General features: G+C 45.2%; 1 protein-coding gene across 5 annotated transcripts in view; it reads right to left on the reverse strand.

Annotated features, from left to right (window-relative positions):
• The window catches only part of suco (SUN domain containing ossification factor), a 37,502-nt gene that overhangs the window by 4,987 nt on the left and 5,078 nt on the right, over positions 1–27,437 (reverse strand). For 3 of the 5 annotated variants that reach the window (XM_086224475.1, XM_086224474.1, XM_086224478.1), the window contains exons 2-22: positions 15,520–15,634; positions 14,347–14,445; positions 13,700–14,031; positions 12,806–12,946; positions 12,309–12,489; positions 10,882–10,993; positions 10,337–10,464; positions 9,954–10,021; positions 9,523–9,630; positions 9,136–9,241; positions 7,585–7,605; positions 7,261–7,316; positions 6,328–6,419; positions 6,010–6,075; positions 5,229–5,312; positions 3,489–3,576; positions 1,948–3,315; positions 1,759–1,846; positions 1,565–1,669; positions 664–818; positions 470–561 (exon numbers count right to left, since the gene is read on the reverse strand). In XM_086224475.1, coding sequence (XP_086080601.1) covers positions 470–561; positions 664–818; positions 1,565–1,669; positions 1,759–1,846; positions 1,948–3,315; positions 3,489–3,576; positions 5,229–5,312; positions 6,010–6,075; positions 6,328–6,419; positions 7,261–7,316; positions 7,585–7,605; positions 9,136–9,241; positions 9,523–9,630; positions 9,954–10,021; positions 10,337–10,464; positions 10,882–10,993; positions 12,309–12,489; positions 12,806–12,946; positions 13,700–14,031; positions 14,347–14,445; positions 15,520–15,634 — 3,605 coding nt within the window. The remainder of the gene's footprint in view (positions 1–469; positions 562–663; positions 819–1,564; positions 1,670–1,758; positions 1,847–1,947; positions 3,316–3,488; positions 3,577–5,228; positions 5,313–6,009; positions 6,076–6,327; positions 6,420–7,260; positions 7,317–7,584; positions 7,606–9,135; positions 9,242–9,522; positions 9,631–9,953; positions 10,022–10,336; positions 10,465–10,881; positions 10,994–12,308; positions 12,490–12,805; positions 12,947–13,699; positions 14,032–14,346; positions 14,446–15,519; positions 15,635–27,437) is intronic. The other 2 variants (XM_086224477.1, XM_086224476.1) reach the window with 2 other exon arrangements.

Below are 27,437 nucleotides of genomic sequence, written 5' to 3' on the forward strand. Positions count from 1 at the left end.
AGCCTGCATGTGGACAAAAGCTGGCAATGACAGCCTTTCAGCCTCAAGGACGCGCGCGCACACATGCACACATACACACACACACACACACACTCGCTTGAGGGATAACGGCAGGGGGAGTTTTAGGTTTCAAGAATCAAAGCCTCTATTCTTTAATGGCTTCAGCCTCTCTGTGGGCTCGTGTTGCTGGAGGCCCTGGCAACACTGGTGATAGCAGCCAATAAGCGTAGCACCACGTGTGAGAGGAGCGGCATCGATGATATGGATAGACATTAGAAGGAAGAAATGCAGTAAAAGTGCTGCTCTAGATGGGCGCAGACAGCTTGAAAGAGTCTATTGTAGCAGCAAGCTGACCGTGGCGTGTGTCAATGACGGATGCAGAGGGAGAAACACAATCGATGGAAAACACAGCAGGTTGGAGGAGATACTGTATGTAATATTCTGTGTGTTGAGCTGTGGGCGCTCTAACCTTCGGTGGAACACAGGTGGAAGGACTTGGAGCGAACCAGCGGGCAGGCCACCCTGCGCTTTAGGCTCATGTCATCATAGGAGGAGAAGCACCTGTACAACAGTAAGAGATTGTTAACTCAATAAACCTCCTTTTACACATGTCCTATTCCTCTGTGTGAGGGGTGTGTGTGTGTGTGTGTTGGAGAGACGAACCTCTTGGGGCTGGGGTAGTGGTTGCTCTTGGGGAGGGCAGCAGTGCTGGGGTCGGGGCTGGGTGACGAGCTGCGGCAGCACTGGAGACACAGCAGGAGGCCCAGAGACAGACAGAGAACCAGAGAGACCACTAGGTAGCTCTGACGATCAGAAACCTGAGGATGAACCAGAGAGAACATATACCTAACATGAGAAATACTATCAAATACATAGACTCAAAGTGCTGGTAGCAAATACTTGAAAAACAACTAGAATCACGTCCATTAATGATGGATAATAACCTGAGCTTGTCATGATCACTGCTTAAACTCCGCTGAGCTCTTCTCAGATGCACTCGGTCATGTCAGGATGCAAAAATCAAATCTGTTACTCTCCTCAGCTGAATGAACTCTGATCCCTTACACAAATGTCCTGTCACCTGACGCCTGCCCAGGACAAATCACATAGCCCCCAGTTTTGGATGTTCACATCAAATACGGCAAACTAAAAGTTTAGAATAATGAGGTAAACATATGTGAAGTAAACTCTGTGAGCGAAAAGGTCAGTATCCAGAGCGATGAGAATTCTCCACTTTATTCCTACTTGGGAGCTGCGCTGACGTCGTTGTGAAGTCGTGACAGCGAAGAATCCCGCATGCATTCGCCTTGGCTGTAAGAGCCGCAACTCACAGCTACTAACAGTACATACGGGGGCGCTGGCAGCTCGCACACACGCGGTCTGGCTCTCACAGAGTGGTGCAGCAGCTCAGCAAGCTCACGGTTCAGTTGGTCAGGTCTTGAAATATTAAGAAACATCTTTGACTTTTCTCTGCACTTTCTTAGGCTAGTCAGAGCTGACGACCCATCTGTATGCGTATATGCGTGTGTGTGTGCGCTGCTATGGAGCTTAAATAGTTAGCTACCTCTTTCTGCAGCTGTCCAACTGTAGCGGTGAGATTGATCATCAGTTTAGTGACATTCTCCAGCTGACTCTGCAGAACATGGATGGACTCTGTCTGCTTCTGGTCCTGAAAATGTTCAGAGGAGAAATGAAGCGTTTTGTCAGCTGGTACTTCTTCAACCCTTCTTACTGCTACTGGCTCCCTGCAAAACCCACCTGCTCCTCCGCTATCCTGGAGGTGTTCTGCAGCTTGATGATGGTCTTATTGAAGGCTCGCTGCATCTCCTCCATCTGCTTACGGTACCTAAAGAACACAGATCGTGGAGGACATGTTCATAGGATTTAGATGGTTGTAATAGCCGTTACTGCTACGGCATGATAGTGTTCTTAGTCCTGGGGGGTCACCTCTGGCTGAGCTCCTCCAGGTATCTGCTAGACAGACTCATGTTCATCTCCAGAGCTTTGATTCTGTTGTTCAACCTCATGAACACACTCTCCTTTTGGCTGGAGCCATGCACGGCTCCACCGTTTAATAACACGCCGTTCATCGCCCCGCCGTTATAATCGGCCCCATTCTGCAGCTCTGCGTAGAAGTCTGTAGCTGTCCGGTGGATGTTGCTGTTCCCATTAGTACTTAACAGGTCTTCGTCCACCATGTCGTCCACCCGATGGAGCTCTGAAGCTGAAGTGAGCGAGTCTCCCTGCTCCTCATGAATCTGTACATTGTGTTTCTGGGGGTCCCCACTCTCTGCCCCCAACTTAATTGTGTCTGTGCGAGTTTCAGTCAGCGGGAGAGTTGCTGACAGTTCAGTGGGAGGGGGGACGAGGTCTTCAGGCCTTGATGCAGTGGGTAGAGGCTGAACAGGTGGCTGCTCTTTGACAGGGGGGAGGACAACACCAGAAGAGGCAGTGTCAGAGCCTAAAGGCTGGAGGGGTGGGCTGACAGTCAGTGTGGGAGTGGAGCTGCCGGCCTGATGCGTCTCTGGGATAGAGCCAGCTTGGAGAGAGGGACTGGGGACAGAATCCAGAGCTGCGTCTTTAACTGGAGGAAGCAGCTTCTCCTCGTGAGTGGGGGTCGGTCGTGTCAGGGAACTGTGGATGTCTGAGAAGCTGTGAGATGGGAGGGGGGAGGTTCTACTGGGCTCTAAAAGGATGTCGAGCTCTGGAGTGTGTGTGTCAGGTGTTTGATCTTTGAGCTGTCGGTGTGTGACGTGCACCTCACTCAGAGTTTTGCCCTCATTCTGACCAACATGAGGCCCCTCAGGCTCAGGAACTTTTTCGGTGAGGGGTGGAGTTTCTTGTACAGGTGTAGGAGAAGGGACGGGGATCAGTGGAGGTGTGTGCACGAGGGCAGAGGAGTTTCCATCGGCTTTGGATTGTGTTTGGGTGCTCAGCTGCCTCCGCCTGAGGCTGCGCAGTCTCTCTTTGGCCAGCCTGGCAGAGCACCAGCGATGCAGCAGCTCTGGCAGTGTTGCCATGCAAGACAGAGACAGAGAGGAAAGGGACGAGAAGGGACAGTAGGCCTGGCTCTCCCATTGGTTCCTGTCTGCCTCCTTCCGTGTCTCCTCATCCCTCCTCTCTTCTTCCTCTACCTCCTCCTCCATCAGGGTGACAGTAGACTGTCTGGGCTCTTCGTCCTCATCCTCCTCCACTAGCGTAACAATCTGTCTCTCCTCAGGGGATTCAAATGATGAGGGGGAAGGGGTGGAGGAGTCACTGGAGACGGGATGTTCTTCCTGGGTTGCAGGCTGTTCTGGCTCTGCAGGTTCCCATCTGAAGGAAAGAAAATAACTTAGCAGTGTATCTACCCAAACTAATGGCCTCACCAAGTTTTAGAAGCCATGAGGTTTATAACCACAAATGTTTTTTTTTTTTTTTTTTTTGAGCAACAAACAGTAGGAATGCATTCAGGTTTGTATGGTTTGCTGGTCTACTAATGGTCTCACCGTGCAGAGTCACGAGTCGAGACTTTAGCTGGTTTGGGTGGAATCTCTGTGCTCTCCTTGTCATTTGGGACCTCAGCTGTTCTATTACCTGGAATTTGGAACAAACAAACATCAATCAATGAAGGACTGTGATGGCCTGATAAGTCACTGAGGTTCCTATCAAATCCAACTGAGCCCATGTTTGGGAAAGTTGGAACTACAGCGAACCAGTCTAATCTAGTTAGACCAGGTCTGCCTCTCACACACAAAGCTGGAAAACACTTTGCAAAGTCATCTTTCGTTTCTGTCAAAAGGAGCAACTCTGCAGGGTCGAATACAAACAAGTTGGATGGCATTTTGTGTCTCATGAGCAGTACAGCTCATTTAAGGAAACCGTGTAAAGAAGAGTTGAACGACCGTTCGAGGGTCCTTAAACAATGCTGTTTTTCATGAAATGGAAGCAGTGGATGAAATACTTGCTTAGGCAGATTTTTTTCTTTAGTTCACTGCCACAGAAGTAAATCTGAGTGTTAGACTCATTTGGATGCAGCTCCCTGTGTGATAAACAGAGCGAGCAGCAGGCCTGACATCACAGGCCCGCCTCAGTCCTACAACACACGCAGTCAAAGTTCTGCTGAAACTCAACTGGACACCCGCAGCCAAAAACACATCTGTCTCGCTCTGCAAATGCATACATGAACATTGGAGCTTTGCATATCTTGACCCTGTAGGGAAGGAAATAAGTTGACCCAGTTTCTGAAACCGTTAATCTAAACAACATGTGGGATGGCAGACAGGCCGGTGGTTAGAGACCGAGAGAGAGAGAGAGAGAGAGAGAGAGAAAAGGAGGCTCAGATTACACGTAGAGTGCAGACAGTCAGAGTGTAGTATTTTACAAACATATGGCATCATTTTTAGTTTTTAGGCCATTTCCAAAAGAATGTATTGCTTGCCTGAGCAATTTCTTATGTAAATATTCCTAAAGAGTTTTTTGTGTGTCGTGGAATCAAATGTGTCCCAAGAGTGAAAGACAAGCTGCCCTTTGGGTTGGTTATTTTTCAGAAGCCGTGTGTCAACAGGAGGCGGCGTGTACCGATGTCTGTGGAAAATCAGGTGAAGGTGGAACATCGTTGATTGGATTTTGTTTCCATCCGCTTCTCTGGCTTTTGCTCCATATTCACACTCTGTTTTCCACCTACTCAGTGACGCAACTCAGCATGACGACAACACATTAATCATGTGACTCATGCTAAACCATCTGCAGGAGGATTTCTGATGGCCATTGGTTTGATGTAAACAGATATTCCAGTAATAGTGCCTATAATCCTGAAGCAAAGGTGTGTCAAAGAGGAGAATGCACATTCATGCCTGGACAGACACGCAGGTTCAAATACGAAACTCTGTTGGAGCAGTTGATCACTGTCACGCTACAACAGTAAAAGCTTTCCAATTCAACTCAAAACAATAACAACAGCTTCACGATGAGTTGAGTCCAAGCAAGAAATGTCAAAATTGGTATAAAGTGAGTTGTAGAAAACAAAATAGCCACCAGTATTAGGCACTTCATTGATAACAATGAGAAAATGATCACCTAAAACTGATAGTAGCATTTAAATAAATAAAATGTGAACTAGTATGAAAGCAGATCAATGCTCAGTGGGGCTTCACGAGCACACACTGAGGCTTGGACCTCCTCGGCCCCTGCAAGGGTGCAGGTGACCCACAAGCAGCCAATCAAGGAGTGAATGAGGGGATGAGTACCTCCTGTTTCTGCTCCACCTGCCAGCTCTGCTTTACCACCCAGCACATTAGCAGCAATGTTGTTCACCATGTTAAGGATGGCATCTGAAGGAAAAAGTAAACAAGCACAGCATTAGTTTTGAGACACTGAGAACTTCTTAGACTGAATCTCCCTTTTCTTTGGCTGGGTCCTCATTCTCTTCCTTTCTGAGGCCGTGTTAGTTTCCCTGCTGTGTTTCATGGTTTTATGGGTTGAACCCTAAGATTTGTGGTGCAAGTGTGTGATGCACCAGGCCTCACTTTGCTAAATCAGGAGACACAGGGGCACCAGTGTGAGCAGGAAAATGTCAGCAAACCAAAGCCCAGTCTAAGTCAATATGCATGAGTGATGGCGAGTAGGTGAAAATACTGAGAAAACATTCAACACTGGGCCCAAGGTTATAGCGACTGTTTGGAGTTGCTGAGCCCAAGACCTTGTGGGCCCCCGTTGCCTCGGAGCTCTGCACAGATTAAAATAACTTGAAAACAGCCTCTCTTATCAGTACGTACACCAACTATCGTAAAGTTTTTAATCACATTGTGAGATCACAAAACTAATTTCTGTTCACATTTTTAGGTTGCAACACCACAAGTCTAATCTATGAAACTGTTGCAGTCCCACAGTAGAAGTGGAGGAACCCTCAAGCGTTCGTGTCTGTCGTGGAGCGAACAGGGCTGTGCTCTTTGGGGCTTTCCTACAGGGGCTGCACACTCCACCTCATCTACTTGTTTGTGTACACTGACAGATTTGTACTGTACATACTTGTTGCTGAGCCAAGCAGGTTTTTAGAGGCCTTGTCCTCGGATGGTTGGTAGCCAGGTGGATAGTCTGAGGAGACAAACAGGCCTCCATGTTAACATGTTTAAACCGAGTTTACAATCAAGTACAACATGATTTTAAGGAGTTTAATTCAGCAGCAAACGCCTGCTGACGAACAAGTCTTCCTGTAACTCGACTCTCAGGGTCCTTCATGATCTGCAGCAGAAGTGCAGTTCTACCAGGCGTTTTCACATTACTGTGTTTGGCTATCATCTGAGTAAAGACGGTCAATTTGCTGCCAACGTCAGATCGTCTTCTTACCATAGTCTTCATCCAGGTACTCCAGTCTCTCCGACGGGTACTGAGAATCTGCTATCTCCTCGTACTCCTCCACCATACTGGTACCAAACACCCTACACAAAACAAACACACGCTGGGTTACACCTACCTACATTAAAGGCCAAGGGTTGCTATGACAACACAACAGCAGTGGTGAAATCGTGCTCTCTATACCAAACTGCTCAGAAGAACAAGGGGTAACTACCAGAGTAAATATGTACTCGACTGAGGTTACTCAACTAATAGAAAGCAAGTTGAAGTTTCTCGTTCCTCGTTTCATCTCAAGGTTCAAAACCGTTGAAACAATTAATACAAAATCTACTGTGACCTTCACACCAGATGTCACAGAGTTTACAGCCCCTTCTACCCCCAACAGCAACTCCCTCACACCACCACCCTGGTGACCCTGATCCGGGTCAGACATGTAGCCACATGTCTGCGAGTGAGATCAAGGGCTAATTACTCCGCCCCACAAATATTTTACTACAAGAATTAACCAAACAAAACAGGCTGCGTACTAAATCCCGTTCATTTGTGCAGGCATTTTAAAGAGAATTTTACTGTTTAACCTGCAATGTAAAAGACCCCGATCGTATCAAACAGCTACAAATTCCTTTAATAAAAAGTACTGCCAGCAAAATGTACATCAAGTAAAGTAAGTCAACATGGTCATTAAACTACGACTTCTTCTACATGAGCAGGACCTGACATAGTAGCACTACTTTCAACATGCAATTATTACTAATTTTATGTAGGAGTAGTATGTAGCATGTAGTATGACATACTGATGATACTTTACATATAAAAACTGATCGGAGTATTTTTTTTCTTTACTAGCAAAAAAAAGCAGCTGACAATATGTCTGTGACATCATTCAATATGAATGGAATATAAGTGAAGCCACTTGGGTCTCACCTGATGAGACTGAGGGGACAGAAGTGTTCGGATCCAAAGTGGGACAAGAGCTCAACCTGCGAGGACAAACAGACAAACTCTGAAATAACGTCCACCATTTTTCCCAGCACCCACACAAAGCATCCATGCCCACTCAGCCCTGCAATCCCTCACCACACATGAAAACTGAAATAGTGCAAAGCATTGAGAATGAGGTTTGAGTGCATGTCGTTGTAATTATGTTCACGTGCATTAATGATGACGACAGTCGTGCTCCCCCACAGCTCACCGGTTAGTGTGTGACATTACAGTGCAACAACCTCTGGCAGAGAAAAGAGTGCTAACCTTTATGTACTTGATGAACATCTGATGCGAGAGGAAGACAGGAGAAGGACAGAAAGAGAGAGAGAGAAAAATAAAACAAGAGAAAGAAATCAGTGACGACTGTTTCAAGCTACGAGCACGTCAAGCGTCTGCTCACAGTACAGCCTCACGAGACAAATGCTCAGCTGGTAAACTCTGGGTCATTGGTCTGCAGCAGACAGAGGATTCTAATGAGCAGCAGGGAAGAAGTGCAACCAGGACAAAGAGAGACGGACAGGCAGGAGGACGAGCTCACCACACATTTATAACACAAGCACCACATTTACATCTTTGATGCAGACACGCATTCGAACTTTCTACTCTAAATTCTGTTTATGTATTGAAATGATTTTATGACAGAGCTCATAAACCGCAGTACGCACCCACACACATGAAACACAGCCGCACATTATCCAACCATCTAAACCTGGCGACACGGTCAACGAGGGTAGAAGTGTGCAGGAGTAGTAGAGCAGACTGGAATTCATGACCTCCACACTTTACAGATTAATATCGCCTTCTAGTTCCAGCATCCCTCTCACATCAGAACCCAAACATAAACAGTAAAACAATTATTCTCAAACATGATTTACTCTGAATCGAGTGAACCAACCGCAGCAGGGCAAACGCCTCAATCCTGTGAGAATTTATTTAAATAAACTGCAGGTTGAAAACATGAGCGATGCACCTATAGGAGAAGTCTTGGCCAATTCTGAAAACCTTTTATTTATTTAGTTTTTTGTTCTCAAATCTGATGCCGACTGAATTTTTAAAAATATATTTGACTGCGTGTACAATCATGTTTGTAACTGTAGTGACAATGGAAATTCCGTTTGTATGCTCACTCGTAACAAAATGAAAAGTACATTACAGCTGAGCTCTGTGTTCAGCCTTCACACAGCAGCAAGCCTGTTGTTGTCTGAGCCCAAATTAACAGAAACACAAACTGAAACCAAGCAAAGCCTGGAACTCGAAATCAATCTTCAGAGTGCAACCAAGTTCCAAACTCAAGTCCCCTCACAGATTCATATCTTTGAACCAATATGGTTGAGTATTACTGAGGGAATTGTCCACTCCTCCACAGGTCGTTTAGGATGATGGTCTCACTCAACACTCCCCTGGTGACAGCGCAGGCTGGCCGACGCGCAGGCTTTCGTTCAGTGTGTTTATAGCAGGAAACAATTAACATAAAATTCTGTGTGATGTAAGATCCTGTCGACAGTAACAAGCCCACAAATATCTCAGTCTTGACGTAACCCAATCAACAGAATAGTAACGACTATCTGCTCTTTAGTTTTTACAAGTGGAGCACAGATTCATTCAGTCACATTTCTGCATGCGGCACTGCTGGGGGGAGGGGGGGGGGGGGGGGGTTGGTGGCCTTAACATACCATAAAGTCATGAGATGGTCTCCTGAGCTTATAACACAGCGTTTCATCTGTCTGTTTGAGTCCTGCATGTTGTTATCTCATGATACTGTGATGAGAATGAGACATTGTTGTCCTGGCAGAAGCAGGAAGGAGGAGGCTTTACCTTCACATATTTAGCATAAAGCTGTTCATCCAGGGGGAAGCTCTGGACAATGCGCTCATCGCGGGCATGGAAGGTACCCAGCTTTACCCACTTGTTGGTAGGATACCTGCAAACAGAACCAGCGCGAAGTACAGCATGTGTTTCTGACATTTGGGGAGGTTATTAGCTGTGGTGCAAGATGATGGGGGAAATAAGTCCTTAACTAGAAACGGAAATTAAAGACAAGAACAGCTCTGATTTCATTAAGATCAATCTAAAAACATTATACAATTATAACACAATATGAAAAAACATAGAATAGTTGAGTACTGCTTTCCATCAAAGTTTAATTAAAAAAGTGTATGAGGGTCTGGCAAAAGCTGAAAAGAAAAGCAGCAACAAGCCTACCTGTCACTGATGGAAACTAAAAAGTCTTTAGGTGTGGATGAGAAGAGCTCAAAGTTGGCGATGTCCAGCTGTTTGACTTGAATTGGCTCACAGAGCTCAATGACAAACCTGGAGAGAAGTAGAGCAGTTTTAGAACAGACCAATGCCGCGCATCGAATGACCAGTTTAGGCCAGAGAATTCAAAATGAGCTGAAATGTGCGGTCGCCTGCACTACAGCACAGCATTTAGTTTATTTGGCCTTTAAAGGAGGAGACGTCTCCCAAATTCTACAACCAGCTACTGGAGTCTTTCGGCCGAAGCCCCCAGCCAGTACGAGAGTACCTGCTCAAACTGCTGCAGCAGCTTCATCCCAGCGTGAATCTTTGCTCTTATCACTGATTCCTACCAAACGTGAAACATGTTTACCAGTCGTGTGCATCAGTGCACTCACCAGATTTTGTTGCTGCAAGGATTCAGCATGTAAAGGTCCATGTTCTCCATAAGAATAGCAGAAGTGCTCTGGGAAAGAGACGAAAGTAGAGAATGAGCGACATTTGCACCTGAAAATACTGGAGGTTTTCCGGTATCACAGACGATCAAGCCTGTCTTGTTCTATCTGCCATCAACTTCACAACTCTTCACTTCAATTCTGTCCAATTTTTATTCAAACAAAACCCAAAGCCTGCTGACATAAAGCAGATGAAACACACATTCAAACACAAGCTTCAGCCGATTCTGAAGAGGTCAACCTGATACTGGTATAGGACATCTGCATCCTTAGCTCAGTGAGTGTGTGTGTTTGCGTACAGGTAACAGGGGGGATGTGTGTTTAACCTTGGCCTCGTTGTTTGCAGAGAGTATCTTGGCACCACACTCCACAGAAGCGTAGTTATTCTTAAAGTTTTTCTGGACCTTCTTCACAGGATGGGGGCTGCCACTGGCAGAGGTATGGAGAGACTGACCTGGGAACAGAGGGACTGTTACATTGGGCTCATTAGAGACGCTGGAAAAACAGAGAATTGCCTGAGAGGAAAGAATCGAGGGGTGATGCAACACACGAAAGCACGCTCTGCTGACCACTGCACATGGCGTGCTCAGAGAGGAGGGAAGAGAGAGAGAGAGAGAGACAGAAATAGAACATGAGGAAGGAAGCTGCAGAAAAAGACAAGGGTGGTCAAAGCACGAGAGGTAGAAGAAAGAAAAACAAAAGAAAGAATGGATTAATAAGATGAGGCGAGATGACGAGTGCGCTTGTTCGCCCACAGAAGCAGTTCCGCTAACTGCTCTTGAGACTGTCAGTGTCACTGAGGCGCTGCATGACTTCAAGAGTTTTGAGAAGAGTTGTACTTAGATGTCTCTCTTTCAGTGTGCGCTCTTACTTTTCTCCTTCTCCACCTCCATGACTTGTTTCTTCCACTCATCAAAGGTCGGGATGTCCTCTTTGCTGGGCACAGAAGGATCATTCTCTCTGGCAACACTGGCGTCCCTGGCCTGAAACACACAGACAGCTGCATTACACACACACACACAAACACACACAGAGACAGCTGAACTGTACTTCTTCAGAACTACAATCATTTCAACATGTCATGCAGGCAAATCCTGCACTTGTTGGACAATCCCATGTATTTGATACATCATTGGGCCACCATGTGAGATGGCGTGCTGTAGATCAAGACTCCTGCCTGTCAGCAAGCCACTGGCCAATGAAGCTTGGACATGCAATTAGCTGAGAGTAATATTGTGATGAATTACATAAGAACCCCCCCAAACAGAGGGTCTGATCCTGAAAAATCCACCAACTCAGACGTTTCTTATGTAAACAGTCAGACGGGAGGTTTGGCCAGCGGGCAACAAACAGATTAGTCACCAGATCTCAGCTGCGTGTACAAATACACGGCGCTGACAATGAGAACGTGCCCCGAGATATTCTGATCATGATTTCTCCCCACAATCCAAAACTAAACGGCTGTCGCCTCTGCACGCCTGTCTTAGCACATAGACTCGTCCCTGCTGGAGGAGCTGCGCACACTGAATATTCATGGTTTGCATGAGTCAGCTGCTGAGAGGATTTACAACAGGAAAAATGTGTCAGTGATTGATCAACTAGCAGAGACCCTACCTCACTGACCACACTTGCATGTATTAAAAGAACTGAACATGCAAGTTCAAGGTTATTTCAACCTATTGCATCACCAGAAATAAATGACTGCTTTGCAAAGGCCAGCTAGAAGCTGACAGAAGGGTTTTTTCCAGCTCATCTTTCGTTCTGAGGAGGCTTCGAAAGTCAGTTTCCATCATGATACCTGCAGCATTCCGACGTCTCTGCCCGTGGCTCCTTCAAACATTAGCGCTACAGCAATATGCGATATTTTAGAGAGAAAATGAGATTCACAAAACAGGAATGTGGAAACCAGTTATGGACAATACTACAGCTTTCATTCCTGGATACAACTCCATTTAGAGTCATTCACTGCAGCCCATCACAATAAAATGAGCACAGAGCATTTATTTCTATCTCCCTGCTTGTTTATACGTCTAGTCTACTCTCCTCTATAACAGTACTAATGTAGCTTCAGAGGCACGATGTGAAAAGCTCTGAACACAGAGAGGCCTTGTAACCGTATGGCTGTTATGATGTCATACAGTCTTACTGCGAAGTCTTGCCTTGATGCATCTTGAAAAGAGTTCCAACATTATCTTTCTGTACTGATATTTCATGGATTAACTTGGAAACTTTAATGGCTGTAATTCTCTTTTCTTTCTCAAACATTTACAGATATGAAAAATGCCCAGAGCTGCTGACCTGCGGTTCCTGCGGCTGGGAGGTGACCTCCTCCTGATCCTCATCAGACAGCCCCTCCTCCACCTCCTGCTGCTGCGGTTGGTCCTGTTCCACATGGCTTGCAGTGGACTGAATCTCTGCTTCGTGATCAGAACCCTGGCTCTGGCGTGAGTGCTGGTTGTCTATGTCGGCCTCGTCCACACTACGGAGACGTGGTCCGATGACGTTGTTGGGGAGGGTGAAGAGAGAGGAAGAGAGATGGGGATGGAAGAGTGGAGGACACTAATGAGTGGGCAACAGTGTTGGACACAACTGAATCTCTTCTGTATATTTGACAGAATTAACAGTCCTTGGTTGTGAGCAGGCAGATGATGGAAAATGGAAATAAAAAATAAAAAAAGGAGAAGTAAATGGAGAGTAAGGCCAGTGGTCGATGGTTGCGCACAGCAGAGAGGTGTAGCTTGTACCTGATTACCTGCCCCTGTGCTTTGATTGGCTCCTTGGGGTTAGAAACTCACCTGTGGAGAGGGCGGCCAAAAGGGGAGTTTTCACAGGTTGCCAGTTCGTGGGGAATGACCCCGCACTGTGAGTCAGAGTGCTCAGCAAAGACAAAGCTGTTTACTGGGAGCTCATCTCCTGCACTGGCAACCCGCACTGCACTACGGGAAAGAAAGGACATGGTATTTACCACACCTCCTTACACTGAGGAGGGCAGAGGGGGAGAGAAGGGGTGGGATGGGTGGGGGGGCAGAGAAACGTCACAGAGCATAGGGAGAGCAGAGGAGAGGGAAAAGGCCAGAGAGAGAGAGAGAGAGAAGGGGGATAGAGGGAGAAATGGGTGGATAAAGGGAGGGAGAGGTCGCTCGCAGGTGGGCCAGTTGATGTGCAGGTCTAAAAATGTTGCCTTCCATTGGACATTTGCTGCTTGAAGGCTACGCCCAGATAAAAGTTCCATGTCCATGAAGACGATTCATCATCTCCACAAACCTCAGGTTCCAAAGTCTGCTTGAAAAAACTGTTCCTGCTCCTGGGAACGCTCCTGAGCTGTCCAACAGTTTCATGAAAAATGGATTCCAGGTTCCAGACCGAGTCTCAGTTTGTCATCAGTCGTTTGAGGTGGTTACATTGGAAAACAAAATCATTTCAACCAAACGAGCAACAAAAGAGGGAAATGATAACAAACATAAATAAAGAAATGGTGCAATGTGTGACATGACAATGGAAGCACTGATAGAATATCTAAAATCTAATTCATGCAGGGAGTGGCTTTAAATTTCACCCTCCCAATGAAAGTAGCCATATTCTCCACATCCATATACTTGTTTCATTTCATTCTTTTTTGGCAGTTTCAGCGGTCAGAGCCACCATCTTCTGCATAAATGCCTAGAATGAGGAAATGAAGCTGAGCTTACCCTGTGGGGGCCGGGCCAGCACTCTGTGAGGTAGGTGTGTTTTCAGCTTCATCCAGGGATGGAGCTGGCTTTGAGTCCAAGCTTGGATGTGCAGAAATGTCGTCCCTGAAAACCTCTACTGGGACTGGGGCATCGGCGGACTCTTGGCTCTGTGCTGAAACTGGTTCTGGGCTGGAGGGCACCTGGGTCTCCTGGTCATGGCCCTGGGTGTCAGTCTGAAGGTCCACATCAATCTGGTGCACTGAGGTCAACTCAGCAACAGCAACAGGTAGAGTATCAGACTCTGGGTCAGAATCAGTCTCCTCCACCTCAGCTTCCCATGGATTCACAGTCTAGAGACAGACCATACAAAATCCCAGATATATAAATCTTCAAATAGAACGGGCAGGCGCTTTTACTGCTTTCTATGTGAATATTACATTCCTGTCATTTCTCAGCAGACGTTTATTCATTTTAAATGAAGTGGAGGGATACATTTATATGACTAATCTGTATGTGTGACTGACTCATCATGCCACAGCCTAAAGGTTGTACCAGACTGCTGCGTTTTACTGACAGTTTTTAAAAATTAAAAGTGGTTAAAAGCCAGTCATTATTATTTCCATTTTCATTATCCAGCTCAATTTTTGGTGTATTTGGACTCATACCTGTTCTTGGTATGCATTGTGTGTTTCCAGCTTCTCCAATGCTGCTCTCTCTGTCTCTAGTCCCATATCGTAGGACGTGTGTGTCCGTTCTTCCACCACCTGAGGGAAATACACAGTTTTTTTACTCAGTGAAGCATCAGTGCAGCACAACTCCTGATGACTCTCAGCTTATGTTCTCTTCTTCTTTTTTTTTTTGTTTGTTGAATAATTTTCAGCAAGAATATCAGACACAAGAGGCCTGAGCATCTGAGGCTGTGAAAGAGACTTTTGTCAACAGGACAAAGGTGGTGTTATCAGGCTGAAGACAGACTGCCAGGCCTGTTGAACTGTCCTGCCTGTTTGTTGCTGGACAGCAAACAATGATCCTCCTTCTTCTGGGCTCACACACACAGCAAAACACACCAACTTCCCTACATTCTCATTTGGATTTCCATGCACATGAATGCTACCACACAGCTCGGAACCAGCTGAGGGTGTGAAGTGTTTGACGTTAATGTTGGTTCTATTCAAGCAAACTTTGGTTCTGCTCTGAGACCAGAACGGCATCCAGAGCCAGAGCTAGAACAGATTGGTCTCCTCATTCAACCACAAAGGTTCTAAAAAGCTGAGAATAGAGGTTTGTTCTACCCTGAACTTCAAACCCACCGTTCAGCTGCTAACCTATGTCACTACCATCACGATGACTTGTTGAACAGAGCAACTTTATGGTCCAGATAACGTGCAACTCTCTACCTGGAAGAGGCTCCGCATGGACTGAACATGTTGACCGTAAATGTTCTGACAGTCTCGGGTGTTCAACAAGATAATTAGCTGTAAAGTTAAGAGAGATGAGGTCAAACATGTTGGTCTCTTCATGGAGAACGCCTCTCTTACACAGACTTATGTAACATCCCTCCCAACATTTGCCGACTACGCCAACCGTCTACGGCCTCCCTGGACTCTTTATAGCCACCCCCCCTCCTCAGTTTCACCAGGGGTTACTAGGTCACTAAGTGCATGACCCAACTCCCACCACTGTCATTTTAGTGCTCTGCCAACTCATGCCTGTCATGATGAGAAGTGAGTCTAATAATAATTCTCAACATCTCACAACCCGGCCAACAAGGGTTTTCCTTGTCATTATTGCAGCTGACTGATTATGAAATATGTATAATACTAAATGCATTGCCAAACCTTGAGCTGTGTGGAGTCCGGCTCCTGCTGGTGTTCATCGGGGTACTTGTCCCCGGCAGGCTGACCTGGGCCAGGCGAGCTCTGCTCTGAACAGTAGGCATGATGATTAGGGTACCTGAAAAAGAAAATACAAAGGTATCAGTACAGACGTTCAATCTGAGTGTGATGTTTGGCCATGGCAACAAACGAGCTCGTCCGATTCTGGACTGGAGGGGTTATAGTTTGTATTGAGCACAAATCAAAGTGTTGGTGGATTACTGAGCATACAGCTGGAGAAAGCAGACATGGATTAAATCAGATGATGCGCTCCAGAGTTTGGAAATGGAAATTTTGCAGTTGTTTGTGGCTGTGGTTGTTAGCCATCAGTCACCATTAGCTTGAAGCCAAATGTTCTGTCTCCCTACAAAAGAAGTAATACAGGAGGGAAAAACTGGCTTCATGAGATCAAGTCACCTATTTGACTGCACTTTTTTGGGCGAAATACTGCTTTACCTTCCATTACCTTCCATAGTTGGGGATGTCTGCAGTATCTGTTGGCACTTCCCCCCAAGGCAGGTGGCGCTATACTTATTTTTTAACAGCTTGCAGCTATGAGATGCAATTTCTTCAGAAATTGTAGAATTATCTATCGATATCATAAAATAATGATAGGGATGTCATCAATAGCCTTCATTACCTTACGCTGACACCTATATCGTGTTGAAGGTAAAGAAAAAAAAAAAGACTGTGTAAAAAGTGCTGCAAATAACAGCCGTCTCTGAAAGAATGCTTAGGCAGCACCATGGCACATCCTCTAAAGTGCTTCCTTCCCTCCAGGGGACTCAAGTGAAGAGAGCGTGTTGAGTGGAGGAGAGCAACTGAGGAAGTGTGTGTGAAAAAAATAAAGAGTGAGTAAACAAGGTTCAGGAGAATGAAAGAAACAAATGTCTGGCCTCAAACCTGAGCAGGGCCTAGCATACTGTTGCCACACTCCAGTTTCATTAAGACTCTGCATTTGCATTCCCAGTGTGGTTGGTTTCCAAGGCTACTCACAATGTAGAGTAGAATGTCAGAAAAACACTGCTGGTATTTACCTGCTGCTGCTGAGGACCGACTGGGCTGAAACGACCAGGAGAGGCCCGGCTCACAGGCCTTCTTACCAGCCAAATCACGAGTGATCAATTATCACACAACTGCTGTGTCCTTAATGCAATAAAGTCAATAAAATCTGAGAAATAATTCTGTTACAAGTACATGAGCCTTGAAAAAATGATAAATGTTGTCGTTTAGGTTGCTATAGGTTCATCAGAAGGTAGCCATGCTGTAACGCATCAGCTAATTCAGTCTAAATGGACCTTCATTTTGTACAATGATCATCCTGTGAGACTCCAAGTTAGCGAGTGAGACCTTAAACTTCATATAATGTCTACTGAGGCAATGAATCAAGTCAAAAGGCAGACTTCTACAGTCAGAAGTCTGTTTCAAACGAGTGAAGGCACGAGTGCTGCGGGCGGGAAAAATCGAGTTTAATTGCCATCTTTAATGGCGAAGAATCAATGACTCACTTCTGTTCCTACCCGCTGCCTGCCATTAGAGCCAATGCTGGTTTATCCCACTTCCGCAGTGGCTTCACTTTTCACTTCACTTGTGTGTAGTTGTTCTGTACAGTCTATGCGTCAGCATCAAACAGGCATTTTCATACACTGGCTCTATTTTCAGGCTGTCGAGGGAAAAAAAAATGCTCACAAAGGTTTTGAATCAATTATTCTTTGTTAATGTAGATTAAACACCTTCAAGCACAACACCCTGATAAAACCATTTTTGGAACATGGAAATACTAAATGCAAAATAATTCACGGAGCATGACAACCATCCACGTCACAGGGCAGGGCGCTCAGATTCAATCAGACTCCTATCACACCGTGTGACTCTGAAACTGGAGTGGCGTTGCCTGGGCGGTCCAATATCAATATCAGGGGAGAGTAGGACACATGGACGGTCATGTCAGCAACCTGTCAGACTTGCTGTCAGGAGGCAGATTAACAGCAAGCCCGCACACACCCACACACACACCCCCAAATCACCCAGCAACCATCTGTGCAGGTCAGTACCCTGTCAATCAGAGAGCCTCTGCATTTGTTATCTGCTCATAAACAACTGAGGTGATTAAAGATGAAATAAAAGATGACAAGAACATCCTGGTAGGACGAACTGTAAACTGCAAGAGGATCTTTTGAGTCACTCATTAGATTTATGAACACGTGACAACAGATGTGGTGTGAATCCAACAACCTCCATCAACATGCTGTTTGATTGCTAATTTTTCAGTGACCCTCATGTGGAGGTGACCTGAAACATGATGTCTTGGATATATCACAGTACAGGCCACTGACACCTGGAAGAGGAGTTGATATCTCTACCTTTAATCTGATGGATTTACCCCTGCCTGAATGTTTAAGATGGTGGCCTGTCCAGGACAAAGCCTTTACACCAGAGTTCTGAGGAAAAACTGGCTCTCTTAACGTTTACCGTCGATGTCTTAGATTCCCGCTGCAGTTTTCCTGAAGGACGGAAGAGGACCACAAGGTCAGTGAAGGAAATTTAAGAGCCATGCAGTGTACGAACACAAGTAAACATGAACCACAGGGTGATATAGGCTTGCGGCTAAATTTAGCTCCATAGCTTGCAACTATGCTGTGTTGCAGTTCAGATGTCTTCTGTGTCCTCAACTGGTCCAACATCGCAGAGAACCAAGCACGGATGTACAGGGAAGCCATACAGAATTTCGGTGACCATGACGTGGAACTTATGCAACGAAACAGTTGCTGCGAAAAATAAACACCAGCAAAACATCATGACAGCCTGCAAAAAAAAATTAATAATATTGATTATACTTTAATATATTTAAAAATATAAATTTGCTACATCAAACTTACAAACATCTGAGCAAAAAATATTCTTAAATATATTTAAAAACTGAGCTTTTCTAGTTGTCACTCTATAACTTACTAACGGGGTTAACCAGACAAGAGATAACGTCCAATTACGTGTTCAGTCGAGTCAGACACTTTGTCCCCGACAGCAACACGCCCAAAGCACATTATAGGATATAGGGTGAAGTACAGGAGGACAGCGCTCTCCTCCTTTTCTCAGTAATACTCTTAACGTTATAACTAGGGGTGACCCACTGCTTCAGGGCTTCAAAGCTTCATTTGTTGCCATGACAATCAACACCCCAATCAGTAATTCAAATGCAAAGCATGACTTATCATTACTTATTCTAAGATAGAGCAGCTCTCATCTGCATCAACCTGCCGTTGATACGTGACAGCCCTGCAGCCGGGCTTTCAGAACACAACGCAGGCAAGAAGCTGAAAAAGTCAAGCAGCTGGAAGAACTTCCAAATTTGCAGAGATGAACACAAAAAAGTCTTGCCAGAAAGAAGCTGACATATCAAAAAATCCACCACGAGTTTGGCCAAACACCTGAAAACGCAGTCAGTGCTGAGCCGTAGCACTTGCTAGAAATTTCTGTGGCTAATATTTGCTTTGTTAGTGCCATCTGATTCTATTAAACAAGGATTTGGGTGAAGCTTCGATTATTCGCAGGTAACTGACACTTGAGCTTCGAACCCCCAAAAAATGGTAGTTAAGGCCTCACACACAAACCTGATATATTCTCCTTTTCCAGGTTGCGGGGTCTCCTACAGTGTTTAACATGTATCAGTTACACTCTGGCAGCCTGCTACAGATCAACATTAACTGCCACATAGATTTTTTTTTTTGTCTAATCCACCAAAGTTAAAAAAACATATAACCTTGTTTTCTGTGGAGCTGTCATTATAAAGCTCAGCACACGGAAGGACATCCACCATGGAGTGCCGCTGCTCTGCAGCGTAAACCTGTCCCACGGGCACAGGGAGGGTCAGACCGTCTGTGACTGGTCGACTGATCGCCCCGACTGTTTATCTGTTATAGCTTGATTTTTTTGGAGGGGATGCAACACTGAATCTTAAAAAAAAAACAAAAACAAAATCATTAACATTTCCTGACTTCCATTTGCATCTAACCGTATCAGAAGGATTTAATACAAATTAAAGGTTTACATTCCCGGAGTTTAATATTCCATTACCCATTTAAAGAGCCTCCAATCTGACTATCAGATCAGGAAGCATTTGTGTGACAAACACACACTTGGCAGGTTTGGGTGAGTAAACAATCCTGTATAAACTAGCATGATGATGTGTGCAACTCTGACTCACTGTATCAATGTGTAACTGAACACTGCCAGCTCACTACTCATTTATGTCCAAACACAGAGATTAGGATGTCTAGTTGCACAATTCTGAGCTGAGTGACAACCCCAGCTCAAGCAAGAGGGCCGATGCCCCTCCCACACATCCCGCCCCCCTGCCCTCAACGTGAATGAAGGAAGGACCTGATGGCAACATTCCTTCTAAGATGAAAAAAGACAGGAGCTGAAAAGAGAGAAAAAAGGAGCTGCTCGGAGGGTGGATTGTGACCTACTTTTTAATTCAAATAGTTACGCAACAAGGGGAGGGGCTTCTTATGACCTGCAAATGGTTAGAAACACTGAGACGGAACAGAAACAAAGCTGTAGATATATCAGCCTTCGCTCAATGCTGAGTTAATGAAGGAAGAGCCGGAGGGGAGACCAGTGAGTCAGCAGCAGCAAACACACTCCTCCTCATTCCCGCATGTTTCCTGCCCCAGTTCAGAGGCACTTGGGATTTCAAAGAAGTCTCCCTGACAACCACATTCACATGTGTTACAGCGTGATTTGCCTGTGAGTGATGAAGAGGAGCCCTTTGAGAAGCAGGAGCCAGTGTCCAGCTGGCCACAGAGCAGCTTTTCCAGAACTTAGAGGGGTCCAGGTCTTGCTTGAGGACACTAACATGCAAACTACCTTTCATGCATTATAATGCTTTTCTTTGAATAACACTGAGGTGAAATACACAGGAATTGAATAATAAGAGGCAGCCCGGTTATACAAGGTCACACTGATTTACTGTCTCTGCTGCTTCCAAGCAGCCAAATCCCTGGATACTTCCTGTTGGCTTTAGAGCCATTCAGAATCAGGGGCAGACTGCAGCTCCATCAAATCCACAGCAGTCCTCTACTGTACAAACTGACTGGGTTGACACAGAGTAGACAAAACTGCAGAGGCAACCGGCTGAAGGTGGATTCATCTGCTGGTGGCCAGTCCAACATTATCACCAACTGCATGGCATGCCAGTGGGGCCCTGATCCCCTCTCGGGCGGGCCGCTTGCAGGGGGGCTAAATGCTTTCAGAGGCATGACAACACACGTGAACTTGGATGTCACGTCTCATAGCCTCGAGACATGCCCACGCTCTTCTACTTCGACAGTTTTATCACTTTTGACATTCCTTCCGTGTTGCTGTGTGAGACCGTGCTGAATAAGGAGAGCATCACCTCCACTCTTCAGCGTCAGATCATGACACAGCAGTTAAGAAAAGGGCTCTACCTGAGCCCAGGACAGATTAGCTGCTGCCTCCCCGCTCCTGGCCTAGATCTCAGATCAGCTTGTTGCAGCTCATTAACTCTTTCTCTCTCACACACATTCACACACTACATTAGCTGCAACAGCATGTGGCTTACAACGATGTCTCTCATTCCACATTTTTCCATCCTTATACTTGACAATTCAGTTCTATTCAGTATAGTCAAGTTCACACCGGCTATGTTTACATGGACAACAATAATCAGGCTACTGACCTTATTCTAAATAAGCCTGTATTTCAACTAAGTTGTTTTTGCCATCAATGAGTTTCTTACAGAATATTCCATTCATTCTGTTTTTGTCGTAGCTTTGGTATATTTGGAGGGTTCTCTTATGATAATGCAAGAAACTGGTTTGAAGCTAAATGTTGCTGTGATAGTTAACAGTGAAGGCACAACGAGGGCTGCACAATGACTGAACATGTAATCAAATATTAGCAACATGGCCCTTTAAATCCTACTGTAGTTACCAGCTGTATGTTGCTATGGATGTGAATAAAGTGAACTGTCAGACATCTGTCTGTCCATGCAGATAACGAATATGTGATATTATAATGATTTCTAGTTTCCACTTCAAATGGGCTGCCAGCTCACCGACACTTAATCATATGCATAAAGAAAGCAAACACATTCACAAAAAAGGCAAAATAAATGAGTATTCCCCGTGGCACGGCTCTTGAAAATTAATCCATCAACCAGGAAGAGGATACGTATTTCACAAAACACGGCATGCTTTACCAGCACACAGAGAGCAAGTCAGTCAGAGGGAGACGGGGAGAAAAACAGCAGAGGAGAGAGAGTCCGGGATGCACTTTGGCAGAGGTGGATTGTGGGGCAGGGAGATGTGCCAGGACTTGACTAGAAAAGTAGGCCAGTGTATCTGCCAGGCAGAAAAACATGGCTGCATGAGGGAAATGACGAGAGGAGCCTAAAAGCCTCAAAAGACTGAGCGTGATTTTGTGAGCACGTTCGCAAGGGCGTTCTAATTTTCCTCCACATCGAAAGACAGAATAATGTGGAGCAGCAGTTTGTTTTAAAGCCTGCTGATCCCTCCTTAATCCTCTCACTGGTGCATCCTCAGGCTAGCCAGGACCGAGTGGTTGGTTTGGTGGTATGATGACGATGCCATATAGAGTGAGCAACAGTGGAATGGTAATTAGTAGTATGGTGCTACTGTAGCCGTTAAATTGTCACGCGCTTTTGCAAATAAAAGATGCCGTGTGTGTGTGATTTGAACAGGCAAGCGGTTTGTAGATTTCTAAATACAAATTCATCCTAGTTGAACGAGTAAAGGTAACTCTTATTCAACATTCATCACTTCAAACTCCACTACGATGCACTCACTTTCAGATTCACCTCCACAAAGACAAACAGATTTCTACTCAGGCACCCAAAGGCCCAGCTGCTAACTTGTTAAGTCTTCTGGCAATTTGTTATTACAGTAGATGAGACAAAGGGCAGCTCCTTAAGGATTGGTTCCTTCCAAAGAAGTTCCTGTCCGGAATTCCTGCACACACAGATGAATTGTGGCTCTGCTTTCCCTGCAACGACTGTCCAGTGTAAACAAGTAAAGCCTCAAGTTTGGGGTACGAAGAGGTTTTCTGAGCAACAGCAAGGATCTTTACTCAGACTGTCAACTTAAAACAGTGACACGGGAACTGAATGGCAACATTCTGCTGACTGCTGTATATTTGACTCTGAGGTTGTACACATCAGGCCATTGTAACTGGAACCGTGTTACTATGGACAAGGCAACTCAGCTGAATAACAGGCAATCATTTTTAGAACTTCAGCTGAACACAAGTTGCTGGTGACTAAGTTGTCATTCTGACTTTAATCAGGCACAACTGCACAGCTCATATTTTTGGCACAGAAAACAAAGAAATACCTAAGAAAGCACAGAGAGTGAGTTGAAAAAAATGGCTCTGAGAAACTACTCCTCTGCCAGAAATGATTAACTCTAACAAACAACCAGGTCCAGGGAAGAATTTCCAGGAATGCTTGTTGCGCAGCTTCTTACTTGAGCACTGACGTGTTTGCCACTCTATGCAGGGACCCGACAGGGACCTCAGGAGGACTACAACACGGCGCCACCTTTGCTGTGTAACGTTACAGTTCATAAATTAGCCTGTTTTATAATTTGTCCTCGGATAGAGGATGTTACCATTTCAGCTGACTGACAACTTGGTCTTACTCTGACATTAACAAAATAAATGGGTAATATTCAACCATTTGGACCTTTTTGTGCAAATTACATTTTTGTAACTACAAAAAGTACGAAAACAAAAAAAGGTACAGATGAGTACTGTATCAGTTCACATTAACAGAACCAAACCTTCCCTACAAATACAGCACGGTGTGACGAGCACTGCAGGAAACTGGGACGGATCAGCAGGTAAAGTACTTCATATTATAAAGTAAATGTTTCACAGTAATTTGATAATACTAAATAATATATCAAACTGATATATCAGCATTGCTTGTGCATCTTGTTATCGGTGTGAAAGCGGCCCTTTCATCAGTGACCTGGCTCAGACCCAGCACTAGCCCCTGGAACCATTTGTAAAGCTTGTTTGTCAAGGAAACTTATTTTACTGCACCAGTTTTGTGACGCAGACATTTTCAAAATTTACACAGGAGCCTTTCTGCAGGATGTGGAGTGAATGAACAGACACGCCTTTATGTGGGAGTTTGGAGTGGCTCTGAGCAGGTGAAGTCACCAGGTAGAAGCAGGGCTGCTGGTGCTTCAGGGGTATATCACCTAGAGTTACCCAGCAGTCCACACACACACTGACACATAATACACACTCCTCCAGAACACATTCCCCTTATAGAAGCTGCTGAAAGATGATCGATGGGGCAGATAGAAAAAAAAACAAAAACAAGTCAAGCTCACATGGTGTCATCTACACGTCGAGTGCAACAAAAATCTTAATAAACGAGTGGCAGTTCGAGTCCTAGCACCACCAGCGCACCGAGCCACAAAGCTCCATTGTATACCTAAGAAGCCCAAAACTGTGGGAAGGTGAGTGCAGCTACACACAGCATCTTGATGACTGCAGGCAGGGAAGGCGCTGCCATTTCCAGGAGAATCTGCAGTGCAAAGCCAACAAAGAAGTTTTATGCTGCTTCGCAGCATTTATTGCACTGAATTAGTGTTCTGTGCTTAAGTTGGGGAGCAGAGAAAACTTTTAGTATTTCCTCATTAACTTCTATCAGGCAAGTGATTTTAAAATTTCGTGTCACAGAGAGAGGAGAGCAGAGTCAACTCAAGGTCATTATGAGTCCCGGTAATGAGACCTCTATCCAATCAACCGCAAAAGATTAACTGATCTGAACAAAATTTGACAATTTAGGTCAAATGAACGTTTGCTTTCTTTGGTTTGCACAGTTTCATGCAGTGCTGCACAATTTTGGATAAAAAAAAAAGAAAGTGATATTTTGTCAAATATGGCAGTATTACAAGGAATGTCAATTTTGACATTTAGTCAATTTTCACGCATCCAATGAGCAAAAAAAGACAACGAGATGTGAGCATTAATTAGATACATGTCAAGCTCATACTCTGGAGAGGTAATTCAGTATATCCAGAGTTGAGCAGGAAATTACTTCTATATGTATTGGATCTTTACCTCATTAAACGCCTACCATAGTCAACCAGCCATGAAATATAGCACACATTCCCCCTCTGACCGACACAGAGCCACACAAAGACACAGTATGGTGGCATTAGTAGTGCCGCTGGCTGGGGTACATCGCTCTCGTCTCAGTCACACAGGAAGCACAGAGGCCTGAGAACGTGACATCAGGAACATCGGCTCGGGACAATGGCAAAGAAAAAGGGAATCAAGGATGCAGTCATGTGATATAATGTCATTTGATAGGAAAAGCCACTTGGCCTGAGCGGGTAAGCAGGGGTGGGTCTGAATACAACAATGCATGTAGATTCTTAGTGGGAGTGTTTTCATCAGCAGGCCCAGCAGGAGAACCAAAACTCATCAAATATTAACCTCAGCAGTCGGTACACCGAGCACCAAGAGCTGCAGCGGGGTGGAACATTCTCTATATGTAGAACCACCTAACCAGCAAGAAAACACCCGAAAATAAAACGACTGGGACGGGGAACAACTGTACCCATCATATGGGCCACTGAACACACTTCTACATGACTCCTCTGAGTGTGACATTCACTGCCTATCTTGTAATTTTTGCCTGTGAAATAAGATCAAGGGAGCTTGTACTCTGAAGAGAAATTCTATGGAGTTGCTTTGATGGCGTCCCTGTCTATTTTTTTTCCTATGTAAAACATACCCTGATCAGTTTCAGTACACAATGTTCTATAGCAACCCCACGTCACATGACGACAGCTATGGCGAGGGCCTCTTTCCATGAACTGTCTCATCAACGCTGTTCAAAAGACCCACTCGCTGCACACAAGACAAAACTACTGACTAAGAAAAATCAAGAAACTGACCCAACACCACCACCACCGCCCCCCCTACACACACACAGTCGAGTGTGAGTGCTGGTTAGTAGCTACAAGGTAAACAGTGGAGAGCAGGGAGTGAGAGAGGGGGAGGGGAGGAGAAGAAACCAGGGCACATTGTAGAGAGGAAAATGGTGCCTTTCAACAGGGAAGAAAGAAAAAGCAAAACAATTAGTGACTCAACAATAATCAAGTATTAACAAACATCCAGAAACATGAAATATCTTTGAGGCGCATGGAAATAAGTGATGGTGGAATATTTTTGTGCCTGAATTGTTCTTAGAAGGTTAAAAACCTGGAGAACCACTCGCACAGTTCTTTCAAACGTCACTGCACAATAGCAAGAACAAACAAATCCTCTGCTGTCACATAAAGTCAATCAATCAACGGCTGTCCAAAGCTACACCCCCTCTCACGTATGTCAACACCCAGTATGTTCGCGTTCCGGGTCTGACGCAAGTCTCCACCTTTACAGCCTAACAACCTGCACCCTCTGCGGACGACTGACTAAGACAATAAACGGTGTAATTTTCAGTCTAACTGCTGACTGGCCTCAGGCTCCTGGCCAGTAGTCAACTCTCACTGCATGCTTGCCTCTTCTCAGAAAAACATCACCTGAGTTTCTGGAAGCCACAAGGATGTTCCTGCAGCTGGAAATATGAAGGTGATGGTAATAAGCGCAACACACAACTGCAAGTCAGCACGTCATCATCTGCAACGTGAAGCTGGAATCATGCCTGCAAACAGAGATGCCATCGAGACCTAAGTCTGAGTATCATACATCCCCTAAGCTCAGCGAGTCAAGTGAAGGAAGTTCATGCCTGCATGTCTCCAGCATGAGGAAGCTGAGCGTTCGGCCGATGGCCAAACTATGAGACAGGCATCGAACTCTTCAGGTGAATGATGAGCCGGTTGGACACAATGTCGCTGGAGAAAAACTGGGCTTTTTTTCCACTCCGTCGGTTGACACTTATTTGAAATGAATTACTTGCTTGCATTGAGAAATGAACTATCAAGAGAGAAAGGCAACTCATCCCATGTTCTATTCATCTGTTTGTGTGTGTGTATAAGGCTCTGAGTAAATGAAGACAACAACCAAATCTTATAAAGAACAGTAATGTTTTCTTAAACTATTTTTAACTGAATTTATAAAGCAATTACTAGCATGACGGAAGCCTTTATAGCCCACCACTTTATTGCCATATTATTAAATTTTGTTCCTGTCTTCAGTCCTGACTGTCTTTTCTAAGAATTTAAAACTGATGTTATGTAGTTCACAGTCACTTTTCCTGATCTTGACAGTATACTTCTCATAAACAAAGTGCTGCCATGTTGAGGGAACAGACCAAACACACTAAAGAAGTAGAGGTTCTCCCCCTTGGCTCTGCAATTACCACAGTTGTGAAAGATGAGGACAAACAGGTTTCGAGTATAATCGGTTGTCTTCCCTCATTAAAATCATCTGACTGACACATAAACGCACCAGGATCCCTAAGAACATCCTCTGATCATTATCAGTAACCAGGAGAATTTTGTAGTCATTACTTTTGAGAAGAGTTTTGACAGACTGGTAAAGCCTGAGTCATGCCCACGTGTGTTCACCTCAGCCAACACTCACTCTACCCTCAGGCGTCAACTCATTCTGATGGCCCCACATGACTCGTGTTATAAAGCCACATGGCAACATAAGGCATTGATATAAAGACAGTGCTGCAGAGACCAGGGGGCGATGGGCAGGAGGGCTCAGTGGGCTCAGCATGGCCAGTGGGCAGGAACAATAGTGAGCTCAGGAGGACCAGTCCGGCTCCGTCTCCACAAACGAGACGTGACCTGCCGGTCTGCAGTGCTACATCTCAACCTATGCTGAATCTGCTGGGAAATAACACATACAGCAACTTTGACATGTTCACT

Source organism: Aulostomus chinensis, chromosome 14, assembly GCF_037954235.1.
Source record: "Aulostomus chinensis isolate RoL2024-O1b breed Wild chromosome 14, RoL_Achi_v1.0, whole genome shotgun sequence".
Lineage (NCBI taxonomy): Eukaryota > Metazoa > Chordata > Actinopteri > Syngnathiformes > Aulostomidae > Aulostomus > Aulostomus chinensis.